Source organism: Protopterus annectens, chromosome 14.part0, assembly GCF_019279795.1.
Source record: "Protopterus annectens isolate FY-2018-M chromosome 14.part0, PAN1.0, whole genome shotgun sequence".
Classification (NCBI taxonomy): Eukaryota; Metazoa; Chordata; order Ceratodontiformes; family Protopteridae; genus Protopterus; species Protopterus annectens.
The window spans coordinates 490,284,805-490,305,393 of NC_056748.1; the positions used below are offsets into that span (position 1 = coordinate 490,284,805).

General features: G+C 36.8%; 1 protein-coding gene across 2 annotated transcripts in view; it reads left to right on the top strand.

Annotated features, from left to right (window-relative positions):
- Positions 1-20,589, top strand: part of SLIT1 (slit guidance ligand 1) — a 3,022,655-nt gene that overhangs the window by 2,528,043 nt on the left and 474,023 nt on the right. For both annotated transcript variants that reach the window (XM_044056244.1, XM_044056245.1), the window contains exon 25: positions 1,726-1,797. In XM_044056244.1, the coding sequence (XP_043912179.1) occupies positions 1,726-1,797 (72 nt within the window). The remainder of the gene's footprint in view (positions 1-1,725; positions 1,798-20,589) is intronic.

The window sequence follows — 20,589 nt, forward strand, 5'->3', positions numbered from 1 at the left end:
CTTTCAAAATATGTGATCTGTAGGATATTCAGTTTGCAATCCAATATACAATATAGTGGTTTACATAAAGTTTATGTTAAGTTTATCAATTTTTTCAGTAATACTAGTTTGGAGAATAATGTCAAAAACTTTGGTTAGGTTGGCATGAGCAACTTGTACTTCAGAGAACACTATCTACAGCCTCTGTGTTTTTTTTTCCAAAAGTTTACTGGGCTCAGGAAACAGGACCTGCCCATCAGAAAACTAAACTGATTAATGTCTAGACCAGTTAGGTTGCTACATTAATGAGTCCTGCTATGGCACATTCCATGGGTTTGCATCTAAGGTTGATGAGTCCATAATTAACCAGGTCCACAGAAGAAAAACCCTTGAGTAGGGCAGTCACAGTGGCTATTCTTCAGGCTTCACCTGAAAGGCTGAAATTGCACAGTTTTAAGCAAAGGATCAGAGAGTGCATTCTTGGCACTGATGAGCATACAGCCTGGTATGCTGTCTAATCCCATGGACATATTACTTTTAAAATTTGATAGGGATTTGGAGAATTGTTCCATAGTGATTTGCAAAGATAGTGGGGGGCTACAACGTGGATAGGTGTGGTTAAGTTAGCACTAAATGTGTCTGCTAAGATATTAGTTATATCCTTCTAATCAGACCATGTGATATGGGTATGCATGACCTCAGTGCAGTGCTGTTATATCCTTCTAATCAGACCATGTGATATGGGTATGCATGACCTCAGTGCAAGTGCTGGATATCATTATGTAATTTTGTGACATAACTGAAGAAAGATTTATTATTTCTACTGGAATATGTAGCGAACTTAAGCTTGTATTTTACTTAACATTTTTAACAATGGTTTTAAATTACTTGCTAGCATGTTTCAGTGTAGTCTTGAGGTGGGTGGCTTGGAGATTTCTTGTAGCCTTTCATTATTGCCCTTTCTTGTTATACAGTTTATTAATACATACGTTTCACAAGAGAAGTTTATTCCTGAGTTTGCTATTATCTTTATGGCAGATGGGTACTGGTACTTCTATGCAGCTGTTTAGGTGCTGGTAACAGCTGAAGTGAATGTGCCAGTCCCAGTTGGGTCCATTTGTAGGGGATGGTTTGAAATTTTTCTTGGTCTTCAACAAGCTTGACTAGTTCACTCTGGAGAACTCCCTAAAGATGCTGTCATCAGGAGATAGTGATGTACCACAAGCATAATGGAAAATATGACTGATATGTGGCCAGATTTAAGCACAGTTGAGGAAATGTGACATGGGGTACATAACTGACACAACTATAAGTACATCAATGGATGGGTACTGGATAGATCCAGATGTTATGAGACAAGAGTGCCTACTGTTGGGATATCAACAGTACAGATGTTTGCAGATTGCTATTCTCCCCCTTCTGCATCTTAACTGGCCACCAGGAATCACCTGGGGAATATCAGAACTGAGCATCTGCAAAACGTTCTTTTCTGCAAAGAGATGGAAGACCAATTCTCCCACTAAAAGACCACACCCTATTTGGAGGCCAGTAACTACAGGACTAAGCATCACTTTAGAACTCAGTGGCTTTGATTTCAATGCAAATGTATTTTGCTAGATTAAACCACTTTCATTAACAAATGTATAACTTAAAATGTCAACTAGTGTATTTTAAATTATTCTCAATGCGTTCACATATTTTTATTCCTGTAACTTTGTTTTCATCCTCTTTCTCTTCTTTTACTAGGTCACTTCATGGCAATGAGATCTCTTCTCTACCTGAAGGAATTTTCAGTGATGTGACCTCCATCTCCCATCTGTAAGTAATTTATACCAAATGAAGTACAGTACGCTGAAGCATATATGTTACAAAATAATATAAAATCGTACGTGCACCACGATCTGTCTGAACAAAATGAAAAGTATGTGGACAACAGTTTGTGTGGTACAACTAATATGTACTATCTCAAGTTAGTGCCCTGCATTTTGTTTACCCAAAACAAAATACAAGGTCACCATAATTTGATAGAAATTAGACATGCAACAGTTTTACAGTTTGTTTGCTAAACCCATATCCAAAGCAAAAGAAAACAACACTGTATTCTGTTAGACCCTCTATCTTCCAGTTTCTTATATGCAATAGAAAACACAAGAGCATTAGTGTATTTTACAACTATACCTATCACCTCACATATCCTGGCTGATTTATATCCTTCAGGAATTGCTTTGCTGCTCAGCTTGAAAGGACAGGCCTAAGTTTAATAGCTCTACTGACATTTTTTTTTTTTTTACTGGCATTGCATGTACTGTCATTGGTAGAATCTGGAGTATTCATTTAAATGAGGGAATCCCAAACCACTCCGGGCCTCTGCTGAAAGTGGGCTCTGACCCAGTCAGACTTTCCTGGTAAACAATGTTAAACAACATAAGTAAATAAAGACAAATAAATAAATTGTTCTATGGGGAGGATCAGCTTATCCCATTTAACACTTGTGCTGTTCCTCTCTCAAATAATTTCCTTCAACTTTTTATTAATTTTTGTGTACAACTTCTCTAGTCTATTAAAATTATGCATGACATGTATAAATCTAAAAGAACTAAAATATTTTAACTGCTTGTATCTTACTATACATATCCATAAGCAAGAGTTTCCACTTTCTCAGTTTTTGTATTATATTTTGCTTAGTGTCTTCCCACACATCCTTAGCTGCTATAACATAATTACTTGAATCCATACAACTAGATATTTCATCTTAAAATTTCCCCTTAAATATGGGTATTACTGAGCCAACTTATGTGTGGTTGTATAGTTTACCACTATAGCCTTTGTTTTGTTTGTGTTCATTTTATATCCCAAAAAAGACTCGACACATCTCAGAATGTTCCAGAACACTAAAATGTCCTTTTTCTGGTTTTATCAAATACAATATTATATATTTTATACTATACAGTATTTATTGAGGACAGTATAATAGCATCTGCAGATAAAGCCAACTTTCTTTGGTTACCATACCAGTTATATCCTTAAGTTTGTGAGTCCCTTATTTTCTTTGCCAGTGGCTCTAAATATAAAGCAAGTAACAAAGGGAGAAGAGGACATCCCTGCCTGGTTCCTCTGTTCACATACATCACAGGGGAATGCTACCACCTTGATTCTTGCCACTGACCCAATATATTCTCCTAGTTAACCATATTATTCTAGTAATGAATGCAAATGCATCCATTCCCCTACCTATAAAACCTCATCTCATTCTATGTAATTATTTCTCTGCGTCAAAACTGACCAGTAACTACAGTATTATCTTACATTCTCATTCCCTCTGGATCATCATTGCTCTATTAATGTTGTCAAATATTCCTCCCTCGCACACACACAAACAAAACCACATTGATCCATATCGATCAGTTTTGCCAACACCTTTGATATTCGCTAAACACTTTATAATCATAGTTTAAAACTGAAATGAGTATATATGGATGGATTTTAACAGTCTTTACTTTCTTTGAGCGATACAGCAACCACAGCTTTTTTCCAAGCTGCTAGTGCTTCCTCTCCCCCCTTTAAAAAAACTGCCCATATCTTTATCACTTTCTTCTATTCCATTGTTAAACCTCATCTTCCTCTAACCTTGGCAAAATTCATTTTTCCAATAAATATTTCCAATTGTGCCTGTTATTAGTTTCTAGACCCCTCTACCTTATATGCAAAGAATTTTCTTAAAATTTCCAAAGTACCTCAAATACCACTTAGGCTCTCTGCTTCTGTTTCTTGTCATAGGCTCCCTAAGTTTGGTGATGACTTTTTCTACGGCCTGTTGCCTAAATCATTGTGCTAAAAGCCTTTGTGCTCTGGAGTTATCAGAAAATAGTTACTTAACAGCAACATTTCTAAACCCATGCATATTATCCAAATACTCCATTATCTTCCCTTTAGCACTCTGTAGTTGCTCCTTTTTTGTTTTGTTTTGTAAGATTCTCCTTATTCTGCAATACTGTAACCTTTGACAGCCCCTCCAAATAATTCATATCACTTCTTTTCTATATCTCTTTCTCTTTTATTTCTAAACTCCATTTACATTTTATCCAACTCACTACTTAATCCTTCTGAAGAAATTCATATCTTCCTTAGTTACTTTCAGATAATTTCCACTACCCATTTCTTAAATACCTCTCTTTTTAACAAGTGTGAAAGTGCTAGTGTCTTATTTTTACTTCATTATCCTGCATTTTTATCTTAGTTTTTATCAGTGCATGATCTGAAACAGTTATTGGATATGTGTCAAAGCCTTCAATTAAATACACATGTTCCTCTGATATATATATTCTGTCCAGATTAGCCCATTTATTCTGTCTTGGGGAATAATATATAAATTCTGTATGATTTCCTACTAGTGAATTTGAATCTTCAGTACAATACATTCTCATATATTTCTTCAGAAATCTGTCCTCTTCTGTTATAATTTCACCTCTAGGTACCTGATTCTCACACCAAGTTCTGGTCCCACCCATAAATAGTATTTCCTATTGAAAGCTTATTAATTCTGCCAGAATTATCTTAAACTACATAATAGTAGATTTAGTGTAATACAAATTCATGCCAACATAATCCTCCGCCCTTGCTAAAATCATCTTGCTACCACAGATCTGCCACTATTGTCTTTTTTTCCTCTTCTAGAACTATTTGAAGCCCTTTAGCAATCAGTATTATTGTTCCACCCCTTTCCTTTGTCTTTGACATGCTGCTGAATCTCCTTTCTGAAATCCTTTTTTTGTCAAATTCACATGTTCACTGCTATACAAATGTGTCTCCTGCAGCACTGCTATTTGCACCCTGCATTTCTTTTTTTATCAATACATATAAGGTTATTCACATTTCATGATAATATGGCAGAATAGCCGTAATGATACAAAGCTATTACTTCTACTTGTTATGCCTAACAGTTCTACTGAATGTATATTTCCAGCTTTGGGCTTATATGTAGCTGCTGGTTCTCATCTCCATTTGAACTTATGTCACATTTTCAAGACTTTCTGTTTCAATGAAAACACTCAGAAAATCAATACATTCTCAGAACACCCCATCCAATTGTATCTTACACACACACACACACACACACACACACACACAAAGCAGTGCATATTTTCAACAAAGTTTACCTCCCTAGATAGGACCAGTTGCCCCAAACTGATAATTGTACTCACAAGTACTAACTAATCACAAATTGAGGTTTCACATGCTAAAGTACATGTTACAGACCCTTACACTAATTGCCTTCTCTTCTTGTGTTATTTCTATTCCCCTCCCAAATGTGAAAAAAACCACTGCAAATGCTTTGAATAAACATTAACTTTTAGCCATAAGAAGACATATACTGGTTACATTTAAACAAATAAACTAAATTGAACACTGTTCTATTAAATTAATTAAAATATCAAGACTGTTGGAAGGTTACTACCCCTTATTCATTTCTCACAGTTTCAAACTTTATTTTCAGTGAATGTTTTGCAACTGTACCTGTAAATATGAAATTTCTCACAAGAAAGTGAGATCAGAACTCTCAGGATGAATTGTTTGCACCTGTAGACAGCTCATCTCAAAGTAAAAGCAGTCAGCAGTGAGAAAAATCAGCTAACAACTTTGCAGATACAACAAAGAAGCTTTGCAAATTTCATTCAGAGCACAATGAACAGATTTTCCCTAGGCCAACTGCCTGCATCTGTAGGCTTTCTTGTCTATGACTGAGAGCTTTTGTTAATGTGAAAAAAGAACCTTATAACTTTACAGATGCAATAAACCTACTACTTTAGATGCCTTTCAGCATTTTGCCTTATTTTATAAGCCTATTTATTTAGAAAATCATTGTCTGTAGCTTAAACCAAGGACATTAATCTAGACATCCACACTTGTAAAAATGGGGCAATTACTATCTTAATTCTACATACATCAATACAGTTTTACACCCAATCCCCCACTTCAGCAGTCCAAGATCATAACATTATAGTAACTTTAACTTGCTTCTGATCAGCCTTTATTATCTTGTTACAGTATAAAGCCTGCACATGCTAAAACTAAAAAAGGTATTTGCTTTAACATGTTTAACATATACAGTAGGCCCTGATAAGACTTCCCCATCTCACATTTAAAACAGCACTAACACAGTATACAAAACTGCTTTGCAATATAACATACAATTTATATCATTAATGTTTTGTACAAATAATAAGAAAAATAAAGTGGGGTATATGCTTTACATTCCACCCAAAAGTTTAAAAAAGTCAACACAATTCCACTCATTCTCAACCAATTTTTCTTGCAATGCCATATTTCACATGACTATTCCTACATCAAGTGGGAGTGATACATTACAGTCTCCCATTTATTTACTAAGTATAGTGTTGCAGGTCTTCTTCCTAATCATTTCCCAACACCAGTCTCTCTTTTAAGGAAGTCTAATTCTTATAGACAACTGCATTTTTTACTGTCTCTCAAGCATTTTCCTTTGGAATAACAGAAAAGGTTTTACTTGCAACATCAGTCTATGGGTTTTGTTGTCAGAAGATCAAGTAGAATACCCTTCTGCTTACTGTCTGACTCTTTATTGGATAAACTTTTTTTATTTCCTCCTTAGCCTGGTCTGCATCAAAAGATGTCTTTGATCTCCAAGGAAAAAAAATATACTCTGAAGTAAAATGGATACAGCAGCTTGAATTGCAAGCCTGCCTCTCAACATTCCCTGATTACTGGGATCAACTTGCTTCTCTAGTGCCTGGTATACTGTGAGTAATCGTTTTCCACAAACCCTCTGCCTCTGATTTTTAATGCTTTTCCTTTTTGTCACAGTCTTGTCAGGATCAGCTCTTTCTAGTTGTATGATTACATCTTTGCTGATATATGTCTTAGCTGCTTTTCTGTGGCCAGGCTCGAGGCATACACACAGTGTACCTTTTCGTTTAACAAATCCCACTGTGGAATACCAGTCCATATACTGATTTGTATGTTTCATAAAATGAATACATCCTGTTCCTTTCAGTTTCTCTGGTACATCAGTAAATCTCAGGTTTTCTCTGTGCTTGCTGTCTTCTAACTACTATTTTTGAAACAGTTGTTGAGAAGCTTCATACTCAGACTGACTTTTTTCATATCAGCCTCTAATTTTCACAGCTTCATCAATTCATCTGAAAAGCTAGTTAAAGCTTCTACTATTTTTCTAGTCTTTTATTTGATATATTTGATATATTCCTTCAGTGTTTCACTTATTTTGAACACCTCTGAATTCATTTTATTTACTTTTCCTCTAAATTACTAGAAGCTATGTTGTGTACCAAAGCTAAAATTTGAACTCCATTTTGGTGTACAGCTATACAAATCTTCCCAGCCTGAGTGTTCTCTTCTCCTTTTCTGGAAGATTTGCTCTCAAGTTTTCCAAATTTCTTCTTTTCTGGCATTCAGGCAATGTAATTACTAGGCAGTAACCAAATTATACCCAAACTGACAGTTTCAGTGGTCCTTTTTTTCTCAGGTTCTGTTTTCACACAGGAAAGCTCAAATCCACCTGTTGATCAGTGTGCAGCCATCTTGGAAGTCCTCACACCATTGTGAGAGTAAATGTAGCTTATATACTTTTAACTGTACAGTGACTTTACTCTGAATACAAAGAAATCTATGTAGTCCTGAAAGAAAATAGTTTAAAATTTCAAGAGTATATCTAACATATGTTAGAAAAAAAACTGAGAAACTACAATATATGAATAACAAATTGCAGTATCTGTAATTTGATTGTAGGCCATTTACAAGGGCATGTCAGAGAACAAACAGAAATGTTAATAGTATTTATTTATTTTATTTTACATTTGTTAACCGGGGGTGTCTGACTGAGCCAAAAAGGCCCTTTTTCAGCAGAGGCCTGGGGAGAAAAGCTCCACATAGAAAAATTACAGATACATTTAGACATGATCAATATACACACAAATTACAAAAGACATGTTTTTACAGTGGTATGCAGCACATCAACTGTTACAGTGGAGAGAACAAACAAAAAATATTTAAAAATAAAGGTACTTAATAGATTTGTGGAGTACAGCTGAAATCTGGAACATAAGTAGAATACATACATAGTACACAGGTACAGTACATACATTGTAGATTAGCCAGTGCTTGTGAGAATAGTTTTCAATCTTAATCAAGTACTCTAGGTTTAGTATGTGTACTTTATCCGCTTTCATTAGCCTGGGGAGCAATCATGGCACTGCTAACTTTGCTTGAGATGTTGACTGATGAGGTCTTTAAAGGAGGCTTTGGATGATGTGTTTTGAATGCTAGTGGGGACAGAGTTCCATTTTTAGCCACTGAACTACTATATAGTGCGTCTCCAAAGCTATTGTAGCTGTTGGTGACTTCTAGTAGTGGTTTGCTTGATTATCTAAGATGCCATTTGGCTGAGTGATGATGTACTAGGTTTTTGAGGGCAGGACACTTATTGGGGAGGTAATAGATAGAATGACAGAGGCAGAGCTGATTGTAGGTTAGGAGGTTGGGCAGTTCAAGCCAGTGAAGCTGTCTCAAAGTAGTACAGTGATGATTTCTATATGAGCAATTTGCAGCAAAGCAGGCAATTCTGTTATAGCAGACATCCATTTTGCTTAGTTTGGTTTTGTTGAGATTAGTCAGAATGGGAGATGCATAGAGTAGGGTGGATAGAAGGTGGGAGCGAGCAATGGTTGATCTTGTGTTGTTGGTAAGAAATGGTTTGATACGGTAGAGTGATCCCTGTTTGGCATGTACTTTTTAATAGTTAAGTTGAGATGACTATCAAATTTTAGGTGGGAGTCTATGGTTATTCCCAATATCTTAGTCTGTGCCACTGGAGTGATTGGAGTAGCATCTGTGGAGCAGATAGTGAATTGACTGTTATCACTGTTGTTGTTAGAACTGGTTATAATCATAAGATGAGTTTTCTTTGGATTGAGGATAAGTTGGGCTTTGGTTAGGTAGTTTTCAACATCAGAGAATGCTAGTTGAGTTGTTTGCAGGAGGGTGGGAATGTTTTGTGCAGCATAGATTAAGGTAGTGTCATCTGCATACTGAATGATATATGCATGCTGTGTGGAGGTATGGAGGTCATTTGTGATGATTGTGAATAGTAGTGGTCCTAAGATAGAACCCTGTGGGACTCCTATAGTTATGGCCAGCTGAGGAGAGAGAGAATTTTCCCATTTCACAGCTTGGTACCTGTCAGTTAAGTAGCTTTGGAACCAGGTAAGAGTGGAATATGATAGGTGATACTGGTTTAGTTTGTTTAGCAGGATTTGGTGCTAGACTGTGTCAAATGCTTTGGACATATCCAAAAAAAGAGTTGACACCTGCAGACCTTCATTTCTGAGATGGTTTACTGTGTCTGTGAAGCAGAGGAGGGCTGTAGTGGTACTATGGGCAGGTCTGAAACCATGCTGAGTAGGTGACAGGATGTTGCTGTCTAGGAGATATTTTAGCATCTGGGTATGGATGCATTTTTCTAGGATTATGGCCAGAGGGGAGAGTAAATCAATGGGTCTGTAGTTATTAAGTTCAGTGGAGGTCCCACCTTTATGTATGGGTGTAACATAGGATATTTTCCAGAGTTTGGGTACATAGTTTTCAACAATTGATCTGTTTATGAGAGTGGAGATTGGGATAGCAATAGCATCTGCTGTGAGTTTCAAGAAATAGCTGGGGAGTAGGTTGGCTGCTGTTGATGAGGTTTTTAGTTTGGAGAGCATGCTTTTGATTGAAGTGGTGGAAACTGTTTTGAGGGTAAAGCTTGTATTAGTGTTATTTGTGTTGGGGGGGATAGTGAAGAAGGAACTGTCCTGTGATGCTAAGGATAGAATTGAGTTCACAAAGTGGGAGTTGAATTGTGTTTCGATGGGAACTTTAGTGTCAGGGGTGGTTGGTTTGGGGGTAGCCTTTTGGGTGGATTTTAGTAGCTGGTTTACATTTTTCCAAAATTTTGGGGGGGTTGTGTTGGTATTTAGTTTGTAATGTCATGTAGTAGGATTTTTTGTCCAGCCTAATGCATTTATTTGCACGGTTGCGCAATTCTTGGTACTTAGTTAGGCTTTGTTTCTTTGTTTTTTTGATAGTAAAGCCAGGCAGCGTCTCTGGACTTGAGGATTGGTTTGGTTTCTTTACTGAGCCAGGGGTTTGTAGAGGTTCTAACCTTGATTTTGCGCAATGGAGCGACAGTGTCTAGGTGTTGTAGAAATGTTTTGTTGAAATATGCTACAACCTACAGGGAGAGTTTTTAAGGGGGTCCAGTCACAATTACAGACTAAAGTATTGAGGACCTCAGGAGAGAATTTGTTTGTGTTTCTAATGGATATATAGTTAGTGGTTTTGCATATGCTTGTTCTACTACGTATAAAGTATATTATATTGTGGTCACTTAAGTAGAATAGTAGAAAATAGTAGAAGTAATAACAGGTGGATGTAAGTAGAGTATAGGTGTAGTGGGTCACTCCTAAGGTCTTTATGCAGGTTGCTCCAGGACTGCAGTAAACAAGTCATTTTCACCAGTGTACTTAGCAAAATGTGGTTTGTAGAAAGTAGTGCTGCCACTGGAATTTTACTGGAGATCATTAGGAGAGCAACCAAGAAGGACAATATCTGCAGTTGATGAGTCTGAATGTTAATCAGGTTAGAAGGAAGGTTGCTCTAGTGGTTAGAGGGAGCCAACTGACCTTGGAGTGCTACAGGGATATTTCCTATTGGGCAATAAAGAAATAAAATGACACATTTTATTTAATGTGGCCTGTAAGTGGAATGTGTTGGGTGACAGGTTAAGGGCAACAAGGAGATGGCCATATTCTAATCTTGGAATGAGCCTTTGGCTAATGCACCCTGTATTCTGGGAAGAGATAGCTTGAAACAGCATAGCAAAGCTTTAAGTTGTAAAAAAACTCTTTCAGATGTAGGTTCAGTATGAGATAAGAAGCTGAGTTGAGTTGGGAGTCAAGGAAAGGTCCAAAATTTGGTTGAGGATTGGTGAATTATATTGTTCATATTTATGCAAAAGAAATGTTACACTGTTGTCATTTTTTATCTTTTATGGGATTCTGAATAGTACAACTACAGATTAAATGGATTTAGGTGGAGTTTATTGTCAAAGAAATAGTTACAGATTGATGTCAAGCACTTTTGGAGTTAGTTTGTTTTCTTTGATAAAGAGATGTGTAATACAGGAGGATATCTTCAGTGTAGGGGATAAGGGAATGGGGTGTTAAATTGGTGATATCCTGAATATATATAGACAGAGAACATTATGAGATGAAGAAAAGAGCCCTGTGGGACACCAGCAAAAAATGCTTCCTTAGAGGACAACTTATCATTATTTAAAATGTTAAACACTTCATTAGAGAGATGATTAGAGAGCCTGGAAGTCACATTAGTGCAAAGGCTAGTGTTTGTGTTTTTTAGGAGAAGATAGTGATCCCTCAAAGATCCTTCTGTTGATTGATGAAGCACAGCAGTGCCCCTTTGCCATGCTACTGTAGATGTGTTTAGTAACAGTATACTGTGCAGCAAGAGTGTTGTGACCATTGCAGAACCCATGTTTAGAGTCAATAAGTAATCCGTGAAAATTGATACAGTCTCTATCTGATTATAACATACGAGTTCAAAATTGTTGCTATGAGGAAGAATATGGAGATGGGTCTGTGGTCCTGAGGACCATAGGGGTGACTCTTTGGAGAGTGGGACTGTAAGACTGTGACTGAAATTGTGTGAGATTAATACCTGATGTGAATCATAGGTTGTAAGTGTGGCCAAGGGGTTCTGAAATTGCCTTATAAGTAAGTTTAACGAGTAGGGATGTAGATCTTTTAAGTTGAGGTTATATTTATTGTTTTTAAGAACTAACTTCTTTGTTGTTTTAACAGTGATATACCTGAAATAAAATGGAGGACGAGAATTATCAAGGAGAGAATGGGTGCTAATGGGGGGTTGCTGTAATGAGGGCTATACAGAAGAGGAAGATGGGATGTTAGAGATGAGATCCATAAATTGCTGTAATGTGTAGTTATATGTTTTATATGTTTCCCTGTTGCCATCTCAGAATTGACATTGGAAATACATTTTTATAGTTTGCTAGAATACTTTAGTTTTACAAGACATTAACAGGCCTTGGTCTTCTTTTTTTTTTCAAAACAGGTTTATTGTTTTAACATATAAGAGAAATATCATAACAATTTTATACAAGTAATTAAAGGCCTTGGTCTTCTTGACAGCAATTTTGCATGTTTCCATAAAGTTAGATCATTGAAGTAGTTCACTTGAAGAGTCTAGTTTTTCCATGCTTCAACCCAGGCTTTTATGGTTTGTGTAATATTAGAGGTTATCCAGGGACAATTGTTTCCTTTTGACTCTTTTTCTCCTCAGAGGGGATACCTTGGTTAGTATGTAAAGGAGTACATTATAAAAGTATTCAAAAGGCTTGCTTAGATCAGCTTTCCTGTAGAGAAGTGCCTATTGATGGATTTGAGTACTGAAACCAAGATTTCCTTCATGGAGTCAGGCCATTTTTTGGAATTTGTAATTCTGAAATGTGGTTTGGGGATTAATTAACTGAGTTTTTATTTATACATACACTCAAACATTGGTTAAAAGCATAAGTACTCTGGTCGGAGGACCATTTTTGGGTGCAGTACACGCAATAAATATAAAACAAACATTTAACACATTACAATAGTCTGAGCATTCCGCGGTGGTGGTGCTGCGGTAGCGTTGTCACCTCACAGTAAGACACTGTCCGGTTCAATTCTCAGCTAGAGCGTCTTCTGCGTTGAGACATGCGTGAATGGGTGTACCTTCATTGAAGGTTGTGCATCAGGGCTGATAACTCGGCACGTAAAAATCAACTACCAATCATTAGCAGACCGGAGATCTGCTGTGGCGACCCCTAACCGGGAAAAGCCGAAAGACACAACAACAACAATAGTCTGAGCATATGCATTAAGTATATGACAATGTGTGTGTGTGTGTGTGCATTGATAATGAGTGAATGACCCAAATATTGATATGCACAATGTTGATCACAAAAAGTCAAATTTGCAAGCATCAACACTTCACACCCACCAAGCAAAAATCTCAGTACATGCAAAACAAAAGTTTAAAAAATAGCAGAAAACATAGTTTTTTTACACAGTAATTGCCTGCACCTCACACCACCTGCTAATTATATATATTAACTCTGTTACTCTGGGATCTCACAATGTTGGGAAAAGGGCATATTCTCCAACCCCAAGCATTGTGTGATCTCAAACACCTGTTGACTATTTGTCTAGCCGACTAAACAGATATCAACTAAAGGGGAATAACTATTTTCCGTTCCCTATAGATATATATATATATATATATATATATATATGGGTTAACTTTAGTTAATTGACAGCCCACTCCATAGAAACCAACTACACTGACATGGCAGAACATCGACAACGGGAAAGCCAACATTTCCCACATGGTAAGTAATCATTTGGCCATCCCGAATTCAACAACTACCAGTAAAACAAACCCACCGATGTGGGGGGCTTTGCCCCCACACCCCTCTTCATAAATATTTCAACTCTGAGAATGCAGTGCCGCAGGTGTAAGTGGCAAAGTTCAGGTTGATGTCCAAACGGTTACTTGCCGTGTGGGAAACACCGTCTCTCCCGTTGTCAATGTTCTGCCGTGTCGGTGAAGTTGGTTTCAATGGAGTGGGCTGTCGATTAACTAAAGGTAACCCACATATATATATATATATATATATATATATATATATATATATATATATATATGTATATGGATCTAGGACGTTTGCTCGAATGAGCAAACATCCAAACCCATAATAACCAAACACACTTTAACGAAAGCACTTTTATCGAAAAAGCACTTTCATTTTAAAGCGTGTTAAAGAAAAAAAACACTACATTAACATTTTAGCTGGAGGGCTTCACCCCCCTGCACCCTCCATGTGGGGGGCTGTGCCCCCCAGACCCCCCTACTTTAATATTCTCCCTCCGAGACTGCACTACAGTGGGGAAAAGGGAAATTTCCCTTACCCACACCGTAGTACAGCCTCAGCAACAGGCATACTTACGCGAAAGTGCTTCTTCGGTGAAAAGCAGTTTCGCGTAAGTATTTCCGGTCGTTTGGGTTTCGGTCATTGCAACGTCCGGAACCCATATATGTGTATATATATATATATATATATATATATATATATATATATATATGCGTGTGTGTGTGTGTAAAATCATATATTCAAACAATGAACAATATGAAAAAAATGAAAAAAAAACATTTGTGTGGAAAGAGGGTAATAAGAGAAAGAGCAAGAGGAGTAGCTATTATTGATGCAATACAATATAGAATTCTGTCTGAGAGGATCTGTATTAAAGTCGTGTGCAGTCATTATAACATGCAGATTTTTGTAAGAGAGAAGGAATGTTATAAAGTCAGAAGCAATGAAAGGAGGGAGGTGATGGGGTGGGAGTAAGATGATAATGGGTGGGATGTACAGTAGCGAACAGAGAGTGTTAGAGAAGAAGGAAAGAAGGAGGACAGAAAGGTAGTTCAATAATCAGCCACTTTTAGCAATGTGCTTACATTAGGTGAGTGTTAGTAGAGTGTAGGGTGATTTTTCTAGATGTGTCAAAGCAATACACTGTGACCTTTGGTTGAAGTATTTTATGAAGTTTGGAAAATTAGGTTTAGCCTAATGTTTAGTGGAATTGAGCTGCAGACTCTTAGTTCAAGTTTGATGAATGAGTTTTCAAACTCAATTAAAAAATGGAGGTCTAGCTAAAAGACTGTCATTGGAGTTTTGTAGGGAATAGATGTACTTCTGAAAAAAAAAACATGTTTTAGAGGGGCAATGGTTATCATTGACTAATCAAAAAGTATGTTGAGGAGCAGATGTGATAGCCTGGCACAGACTGGAAACCAATTGGATTTTGAGATACTGAGGCAATAATGTTCCTTGTGAGGGCTGTTGTGAACAAATCTAAGGATTTTATTTTCAGTTTTGTGTAGTATGTCCAGATTGTGACTGCAATGGGTAGCTAAGATGAGAAGGCCATATTCTAGTCATGGCAGAAGTATATTTAGGGCAGTAACTCATCTGCTGTCAAATGTGAGAAGGTGAGATATTTTAAATACTAAACTGAGACAGGCAAGGACGTTGTTGACTTGACTGCGTCAAGTGTTATTCCATAGCATTTTTGTAATATGACTTCTGGCAAAGGAATATCCTGTGGCATAGTTAGGTACAGTGGGTGATGTTAGCAAGTCTTTTACTTGTGCCAAATAACAGGATGGTGTTTTAGCTCATAACCATTTCAGAGACTTTCAAAATCTATTTACAGAGTGTATTAATGCTCAGTGACAGCATTAGCTGACTTAGCACTGGCATTGCCATTCAAGTGTGTCTTATGAAGTTTAGTTGATATAGATTCCAGGGCAGGTCATTAGGAAAGAGGAAGAAGAATAGATGTGCAAGTATTTAGTCTTGTGGGATGCCCAAAATGGTGGTTCCTGACAGTTTATAGATTTGGCTAGTACCAAGGGAAAATTGTCTGTTTTGCTGGGGATTGATAAACCAAAGGCAAAGTTATCAGAAATTTGACAGTGTTTACATTTTCTCCTAAGGTCATCATGGTTAACACATTGAAATGTTCTTTTAAGATCTACAAGTATGGATCTTTTAAGCTTGCTATTTTCCACAGTGTATAGATTTGGTTAGTGAGTAATAAGGCAGGTGTTGTAGTCCTGTACTTATTCATGTTGTCTATCCGAGAGTGTTTAATGAGGTATCCAGTCTGTGTTTATAAGTAAGGGTCTCAAGTTGTTTGGCTAATTGGTCGATGTTTGCTGTAGATCAGTAGTCATCAGTATTTTATGGGTGGGATATATTGGCCAGAAAAATTATTGTGGCATTTTTAAAGAAATCAGGTTCTAGCTTTTCCTAAGAGCAATTGAAGGAGATAAATATATGGTAGATAATAGGACAAGCAAAGTAAGCACAAAGGTTATGTAAATAAGTTAGTATTGATATTTGGGGTAAGTATGCTATATTGTGTCATACACAAGGATTCAGTCAAGGGGAAGGCAGTTGTGATGATTAGTAGATAAGTGTCCTAGTAATGTGAAATGTACAAAGAGGTTGTAGTGTAGCAAACCGACTAGGGATCAAAAGAGTAGCTTGCTAAGGTAGGATGGGCTAAGAACTTGGTTATATAAAGCATAAGTTTTAAAGCTTAGTGAAGTGCTGTCACAGAGTTGGCACATGAAAAGAGTGACTGAAGTTCATTAGACTATGATACTAAGCACTAGCACACTTTTCCCCTTGGGCAGGGGAACAATGCAGCACAGGATGTCATGGACCAGAAGCACACAACCTACAAAGAGCCACATCTTCCATTCTGTCAGTGCTGGTGTCCTGTATGCCTTGTGTGGCACCACGGCATGTTACGGTAAGGGTGTAAGTTAATTTGGGAAAAATACACACTCTCCATCGAAGTAGGAGACTGGAGTCAGTATGCTCAAATATATTGTAGATAATCTGTTAATAATAATTACTCAAATAACTAAATCAATTGAAACTTTTTTCAGTCTGTCACTCTTGCTGAGTCATTTATAGACTAGAAGATCAATAATTCAAAAACAATGGTAGTTCTTCTTAAAGGTCTTCCACAACTGTGGGCACAGTAGTACAAGCTGTGAGTTTAAGATTTTGGATCTTTGAGTATGCAATAGAAAGTCAAACAACCAAAACGTATTTAACCATTAGTGATGGAGCTTGAAAATATTCAGTTCTAAAAATATTTGCTAGGTAAGGTTAGTTCCTGAAATTACCCTCCCGTTATATTTGTCACAGGAATGGTCAATTCCTGCTAACTAACTGTATAATAAAATAAAAAGAAATGAGTATGGAGGGAGCTAATTTGAAGAGATGTCTGTCTCTGTATCCTCTGTATATAGTTTATCAGCGATATTTTTCAGGAGGTCACAAAGCCCCAGCTTACAATCCATGTATGGTTGTTCAAGCTTTTTGTAAATCTAATTAATGTGAATTATTTATTTTTTTTTGGGTAACATTCAGGTATGATACTGAAAACTGGATACATGAAGCTAGCACACTTTTCCCCTTGGGCAGGGGAACAATGCAGCACAGGATGTCATGGACCAGAAGCACACAACCTACAAAGAGCCACATCTTCCATTCTGTCAGTGCTGGTGTCCTGTATGCCTTGTGTGGCACCACTTTGAGAAATATGATGTGCACATGTTCTTAGGTCTGAGCAGTGGTACAATCATTGGGTGACCCATGTATCCCTCTTTGCAACTTGGTTACCCTGTCAGGGTTTGCGCTGACACAGGATGGTGAATGTCAAGTTATCTACTGTATGTGTTATACACACCCCCACCCCACCCCAGTACACGATTTTGCATGCCATCATTGTTGTTGTGCATAATTCACTGCCATATATAGTCTCACCAGTGCACCATGTGCAGGTGTAGCAATTCATAAAGATTTTGGTGGCCTGAAATGCATTGCAGGTGCATGCTCACCATTTTGTATTTAAATTGCATTTCTCCATTAGTACACACTCATGTTGGATTGCGTGATGTGTGAGACAATGGCATAGTAAATGTATTTGAAACAATGAATTATGGTGGAACACTGCTTGAAAGCCAACACTGTAAGAATGCTTACAATGTATCAAATTCAGATATGTGTGTGGGGTACATTACTGCTGGCAGTACAAGACAAACCTGACAGCATATTCAGTCATGCTTCCCATGTGCACAGTACTGATCTCAGTGGCATGTCTTGTGCATTTTATTGAAGTGCCTCCTAAAAATGAAAACTTAACTTTACTGCTTAGGAAATTGGCATTTTCTTGCAGGCCATGTGAAGGGCAGGATAGTTTCTTATGAAAGGAAATAGGAATTATGAGGAGAAACAGAAGCACTGTTTGAGCAGTAAAACATAATTGTAATAGCATACATAAGTATGCAATAAGCATACAGAGAAGTATTTACAATAGAAACTGAGCTGTAGAAAACTATTTACAATACTGAATAAAATGTGCTGAAAAAAATTAAAGTCAGCAACATCATAAAAAGGTGAGAATGTAAGCAGGTTGCAAACCCATAACGTAAGTGAGAAATATAGTAGAAGCTACCTTAACTATCATTTTCATTTCACTGACAGCTGTACTTTAATCAAAAGCACATTGACCAAATGTTTCATCTCTGTGTTCTGGATCTTTGACTTTCACTCAATGCATACCCATTAAGAAACATTATTTACCATACATTATAGCAAGGCATGATATCTTTAAGACCATGTCCTTAATTGTTTCCTAAGCTGGTGTCAAATTTATAATCATTTAAAACATCAGTCTGTCTGCTTTGTGTTAAAAATGAAACCAAAGATTGTGGTTGCTACATTGTCTGAATGTGACATGATAGTTGCATACCACCTTCAGTTTCTGAGGACTATTACTAATGTGACACCAGCTATTTTGTCTCCTCCAGATAATGTAGCAACCACAATCTCTGGTTTCCCCTTGCATTCCAAAGACATGTAGACTCTGCACATGAGATACCCTAGCAGGGAACCAAACTGGAGAACCAAGTGCTATGAGGCAGTAACACCAATGTGCCAGTCTCCCTGTCTCCCTACTGCCTGAAGAGTTTTGTGTGTGGGCGGGTGCCTTTGTGCCTCTGTGTGAATAAGCATGCTGGGATAGGCTGCCTGACACTCAAACATGCGGGTAATTTAAAATGAATGAAAGAATGATGACTGGACCAGGACTTTATTTCTTTCCTCAAAAAAAAATGTGAGGACTGAGTAGGATCCAAACAGTGTTTCTAAAACTGGACTATCATGCCCAGTTTGCAGCTTCTGCATTCAAAAATACAGAAAAGTATTCCATAGTCACTCAAGCTAGGAGAGAGGAATCTGTAAGTGACAGAAATCAGTATTGCTGCCACATAGTTAACTGCCAACATTTGTACAACATAAAACAGGGTGGATGTAGTCTCCATTATATCAGATATCTTCAGTGGCCTGTAACAATTGTTCTGCAGAAGATCCTAGCTTTATACACATTTTGTCATTTTCAAAGTGTGTTGTGTGTGTGTGTTGTGTCCTCATGATCCCTTAGTAGCTTAACATAAAGGTATTACAAGCATTACCTGCTCTGGAATTTTCCTTAAAGTAATACAGTATAGTCAATTTAGCATTTTCCACAACAGAGTCTCTAATTATATTGTAACAGCATATATTTTCTCTTACCCGTCTTATCCTGAGACACAAGACATTAGCTTATTTCAGATAATTACAATCCTAGGCGAAGGAGTAATTTCCTTCTGATCCTCAGTGGGGTTCCGTCTTTTCCTTTGGCGTAAACATACAGAGAGGATGGAGACAACTTACTGCACAGTATTCCACCATAATACTCTAAGATATGGTGCTTGGTGATAAAAGAGGTATGATTCTCCCTGTGGCTTTTGCTGAAATGATGACATAATTTGGAGAGTTTTATCTGCAGAACTGTAACTATATACTTATCTGCTTAAAGAGGCTTGCTTGAAGTTCTTCCAGACGAAGATCTTATACAACTGTACATTTTTGATTATTATGTGCATTCATTACTATATAGGTTTATTTTACTGATATGCCAGCTACGTAGTCTTTAGATAATAATAATAATAATAATAATAATAATAATAATAATAATAATAATAATAATAATAATGTGTTGTGGATGATAAAGTGTACTGCAGTTGTTAGTGATAGCTTTTTTTCTGCATGGCATTGTTTGTAGCAGGCTTTGACAATTCAAACATGACATTGTTTGTAACAGGCTATCCACATATTAATGGATATAATGTGCTGTTTTAGTATACATTTATTGCAGATTGCTCAGGAATGTTCCTTTCTTGTCCTGTTTATTAGTAATTATCCCTGATGAGATATAAATAACAAATGATTAAAAAACGAATCCAGGCCACAGATATAGGTAAAATGATCTTTATGAATCCACAGATGAGCGCTTTCGTCTGATACAAAGACTTCTTCAGATGAAAGCACCAGTGCTACATACAACAATATATACTTAAGAACAATTAACATCAATTAAGAATTAAAAGAGCATACCCGATAGGTACACTATCTCATAATATTGTTGATGTAGTTACAAATATGTACAGAAAATGTTGTACAAATTTGTAAAATTAACTAAAATACAACAATTTAAATACTTTCTGCTTTGGTCAATAAAACAGATTTTATACTTAAATACTCATTAAGACCAGGTGGAATATTAGATTTAAGCCTGAGCTGCCATTTAAGTTCCTTGTTCAGCAAAGCATTTTTAAGGTCCCCACCTACCCTATACTGGTTTTCTTTAATTAAATCAATAATACCAAACTTAAAACTAACATAGGAAGGACATAATAAGGTATGTTTAAATAAAGCACTAGTCTCCTTACGTGTTCTAATGTCGTACTGATGCTCATAAATATGATCTTTGAATGGTCTTTCTGTTTTTCCTATATAGAATGCACTACAATTTGTGCATA